The following is a 4648-nucleotide window of genomic DNA, read 5'->3' on the forward strand; positions in this document are numbered from 1 at the left end:
AAAAAAAAAAAAAAAAAAAAAAAAAAAAAAAAAAAAAAAAACAAGTTACAATCTATAATATTATGGTATAGATTCTACAGACTGTTGTCAAAATACCAACTTTATCTAGTTGTGTCTAATCAAATTTTAAATAGTAATGCTTGCTTTTTTAGCCTCCGTCAGTCTCTGTAGTACAACCATCATGAATTGAGCATTATTTCACTGTAGCCTAGAGGTTACAGGTTTGTAATTAATAGAAAGTAATTAAAAAAAAGCGTTGTATCTACTACAAACATGTAGTTTTTGGTGTATAATTTTTACCTTGGGAATCAGGTGAAATCTTCGGAGGTGGAATGAGGGCAGGTAATTCTCTATGGAAAGTACCTGTAATAAAATTACAGAAAAAAATTACACAAGGTAATCAATTTCCTTCAAACCATGGTATTCTTTTCACAGTGAAACTTGCAAATAATATTATTATAAATATTACCTATTTAATTTAACTTCATAATATTATGCATTCTCAACACAAGATTGACATCCTAGAATAGGTGAATCCAGAAAGCCAGACTTTCTAGACAATGAATGTAATGTGTCATTGTACAGGCAGTGACACTTCCCCCTTGGCCCAAAATAGATAATAAACCAAACCCAAGTTACCTTGCTTGCTATTTTAGCCTCTGTTAGTAGGTATATGAGGTACAACCATCATGAGTATTATTTTACTGTAGCCTAGAGGTTAGGTACAGGTTTGTAATTATTAAAAAGAAGAAAAGAAGAGTGTAAAGAAAATTTTATTGTTGTTTATACTACAATAATGTAAGTAATTTGGTGATTAATTTTTACCTTGGGAATCAGGTGAAATCTTGGGAGGAATAACAACAATAGGGATAGGGAATTCATGGATACCAGTACCTGTAATAAAATTACAAAGAATATTACACATTACATGTAATAAATATCAAAGTAAAATGTTCATACATTGAAGTTTTGAGATACAATTATGGATCCTTATCATAATAAAATTGATATTATTATGTAGGTACACTTTGGATGTTGGCATTTAGGTTAGTAGGTAATTGGATAAATAGATTTACCTGGTTTGGGGACATTTCGATTGAGGTAAACCCAATCAGAATCAGTGACCTCAGTCAACTCAATGTTGTCCAGAACACCGTCCAATTCTGGGTCATTTTCAATTGTAGGGAGATCAGGGACTCCTCCTCCTGTTTGCATTCTTACAACCTGTAAAGAAATTTATGGAGTAAACACTCAAGATTATTATAATATATTATAATGTTTCATCACAAGTTAATTATTAATGATGTACCTACTGGTAATTTAATAAATCAGTAGGTACTTACGTATGATTAAACATTGAAAACCTAGGTTAGGTACTATTACTTGAAAATTGTCATTATTAGTATTCATATTTTCTCCATTTCTTGGAAATCATCTGGTCTCTGGAACTATCTGTTCAATTTTTTTCTTCTTCTTGTTTATACCGTTGTAAATAATAGTACACAAGGATAATGTGAATCTATTTTGATTGTTAGAATTCATTTTATACAAGACACAAGGCAATTCACTTAGAAATAATTTTGACAGATAAAAATTAAATATTAGGTAGCTCCATTACCTTCTCTCGGGTAAATTCTGTTCTCCGAGCTTTCTTGATATTTTCCCATGCTTTTCTATACTTTGCTGTCTCTCTCTGAAAAAAAAAAAAAAAAAAAAAAAAAAAAAATGGGAAATTTACATTTGATGTTGACGTTGGTATGATGTCAGAATACTTACACCTCAAAATGGGCCATCTGTCAAACTATATTGTTAAAGTTGACAATACAGTGTCTTTCACCACCCTCAAATTTTATTACCTATCTACATGCACAAGAAAGTGAAAAACCTGGTTCTATGACTTGTGTGCTATGTGAGGTATCAGGAACATAATACAGCATAATGAAATGACTATTATGTACTTGTAGGCATGCAAAAAAAAAAAAAAAAAAAAAAAAATGACCCCAGTATGTATAAAAACTTCACCTTAACTTGAGAATGAAAATCTTGCCAAAATTTCATGTTATTTAACAAAATTTGAAGACATTTGGCAAGGTTTTTCATCTCAAGTTCAGCTTGAGTTTTCATACATACGGGGTAAAGACGTGTAGAGTTGTTACTTACTGGCAATCACCCAGGTTGAAGCTCGCATTTCAGCTGCAATCTTCTCCCAGCCCTCATTCTTCTGCTTGTTGCTGACAGCATCTGGTTTTTTTATTTTCCACAAGGTGGTGCATATTTCAGCCACACATTCCTTTAAAATTGTCTTTTCCTGAAGAGTGAGATGGGTTGTTTCGTTCTTTGAGACATTATAATAAATAATCTAGAAGTAAAAATTTCCAAGAGAAATCACTTTGAACTGAATCAAAATCCACAAAAAAATGAACCATGTGAAAATATTTTCAAATTTTACCGCTTCAAAATATTTAAAAAGTAAACAAACAGCCTACCAACAGAGACTCCATATTACCTCTGTGTTTTACATCTTGGATTACTCTCGCGCTATCCATAAAGCCGGGCTTACAATTTTACAATCTTGTTTTAAAATACATTGAGCCGAGATCCATCAGCTGTTCAAATCTAAGTGGTTCGCTTAGCTTTGCAAATCTTGGATTTTGGATCGGATTTTTTATAATTCGGCCTAAAGGCGTTATAAACGTACCGTTATCAGTCATATTCAATAGAGAAGATGTTTTACTGAACAGTAGGACCAGATAGTCATGCAAACACTTTCAATTACCTCGACAGTCAGAAGAACCTGGTTACGCTGAGTGCAATTACCTTCTGTGCATAATTGGTAGAACTTGTGCGTGACATTTTACAATTCGCGATATTCTAAGATAGAGGCTGTTAGAAACGAAGTGCAAATTTTAAAGCTACCTCGAAATCAGTTTGAATTTTTCCCTTTTTGTCAATCTTAAACTTTTGATTTGAATTGTACAAGACTACAAAAACAATAATAATAGTCGATTTTTCCAATTTTTTTTTTATCTCAAAAATCGAAAATGATCCACCATCAGACCAAAGAATTCATCATCCTGAGGTAACAGTACTAATTTTAGAGAAATAAACTACCTAATCTTAATTTTTCTTGACCGCCTAACCGCCCAGGGTTATACATTATAAAGCTTATTTAAGCAGAGAAACATTAGTTATGGTACCATACCAAGTGAATGTTTACATAAGTGGCCTATGATTTGCAGTGTTTGTTCTACTCAGTCCTCTGATAAATTACGCAGTAGTTCAGAGTTAACTTGTGATGAAACATTATAATAATCTACAGTAATCTGAGTGTAATGTACTGCGGATAAATTTCTTTACAGGTTTGTCAGCTCTTCAAACAGGAGGAGCATTACCTGAGTCTCGCTACAATTGAAATGACCGTAGTGCAGGATATTGGACGGTTTCTGGACAAAGCATCGATGTTACTGGGTCACGACTGCCTGATTGGGTTTAGGTAAAACGGAGAATTCCCCAAACACAGGGTATAATCTATTTATCCAATTACATACTGATTGAAGGCCGTACATCAAAGTGGTACCGACATAATAATATGTCAATTGACTACGACAAGATACATTCAATTCTATCTCTAGACGTCAATATGGTCGCTGAACCATTACTTTGTATATCGTACGACATGTAAGTGTGAAACAGTCTCTATAATATAAAGTACAGGTACTGGTATCATGTAGTACCTACCCCTATTGTTATATACTCTACTAGGTGTGTCACAGGATTCCCAAGTTAAGAAATATCATCAATTACTTACATTAGTGTAGTACAACAACATAAGGAGCGCGATTACACTCTTCTTCCTGCCTCTCTAAGTCATTACCAAACCTGTAGGCCTAACCCGAGGCTACATAAAAATATTATAACTCATGATAGTTGTACTATCATATACCTACTAAACAGATCTAAAATACAGTCAAGGTACTATGTGTTTGGATACTAGCATTATTTTGGGCCACTTATGTGGGAAGGCACAGTGTCAGTTATAAAAATTAAGTCTACTATGTGTGGACACAGGGCGATTTGATAAGAGTGAGTGCCTACTATGTGTGAACACCGCATTATAAAATAGGTTACTTAATCGTGTGAACGCAGGCAGTTATAAATAAGGGTGTACTATGTGTGGGACACAGCCATTATAAATTACGTCTACTTTATGTGTGGAAACCCAACAAGATTATACAAAAAATGGACCCTTTCTAATGTTGCACGGGAAAAAAACCTTGGTTATTGGACTATACACAACACTTTAATTCACAGATTAAGAGACCAAGTAAAACACATTCTAATTCTTAATCGAATGTTCAAGGGAGTTAAACGTATATTCCAAGATTGCGAACTTGAAAAGGTTACTCACTCCGGGATTTTTTTATGGCATCGGAAAAACATTGGAGGCAAGACTTTTAAGGGAAAATGGGCCTGTCTTGTCGGTCACCAATACACCAACTTTACGGGTCGGGGTTTTTTCCAAGGTGGATTTTTTCAAGGTAACCTCCAAGGACAGATACCTCCCGACCGGACGCGACGCCGCTGGCGACAAGGGTTACTTACATATTTCATACATTGGGACCCGAACGAACTGAAGTCAAACCTTGGG

At 34.2% G+C, this 4648-nt stretch overlaps 1 protein-coding gene across 1 annotated transcript; it reads right to left on the bottom strand.

The window, feature by feature from the left end:
- Positions 1-7: 7 nt before the first annotated feature.
- Positions 8-2141, bottom strand: LOC103521251. Its single transcript, XM_008486357.3, has 4 exons — positions 1619-2141; positions 1077-1224; positions 826-894; positions 8-363 (listed from the first exon to the last, which is right to left on the bottom strand). The coding sequence occupies exons 2-4, from the start codon at positions 1213-1215 to the stop codon at positions 266-268; spliced, it is 306 nt and encodes a 101-aa protein (XP_008484579.1). The 5' UTR covers positions 1216-1224; positions 1619-2141; the 3' UTR covers positions 8-265.
- Between the last annotated feature and the right edge of the window lie 2507 nt (positions 2142-4648).

Source organism: Diaphorina citri, unplaced genomic scaffold, assembly GCF_000475195.1.
Source record: "Diaphorina citri unplaced genomic scaffold, Diaci psyllid genome assembly version 1.1 scaffold4848, whole genome shotgun sequence".
NCBI lineage: Eukaryota > Metazoa > Arthropoda > Insecta > Hemiptera > Psyllidae > Diaphorina > Diaphorina citri.

What these genes read in the sequence shown, in the direction of transcription:
- LOC103521251 (XM_008486357.3), bottom strand. Translation starts at nt 1,215, where the DNA reads ATGCAAACAGGAGGAGGAGTCCCTGATCTCCCTACAATTGAAAATGAC. An exon ending in TCGAAATGTCCCCAAACCAG is followed by an intron (nt 895 to 1,076) that starts GTAAATCTATTT and finishes ATTTTATTACAG; the next exon opens with GTACTGGTATCCATGAATTC. An exon ending in GATTTCACCTGATTCCCAAG is followed by an intron (nt 364 to 825) that starts GTAAAAATTAAT and finishes ATTTTATTACAG; the next exon opens with GTACTTTCCATAGAGAATTA.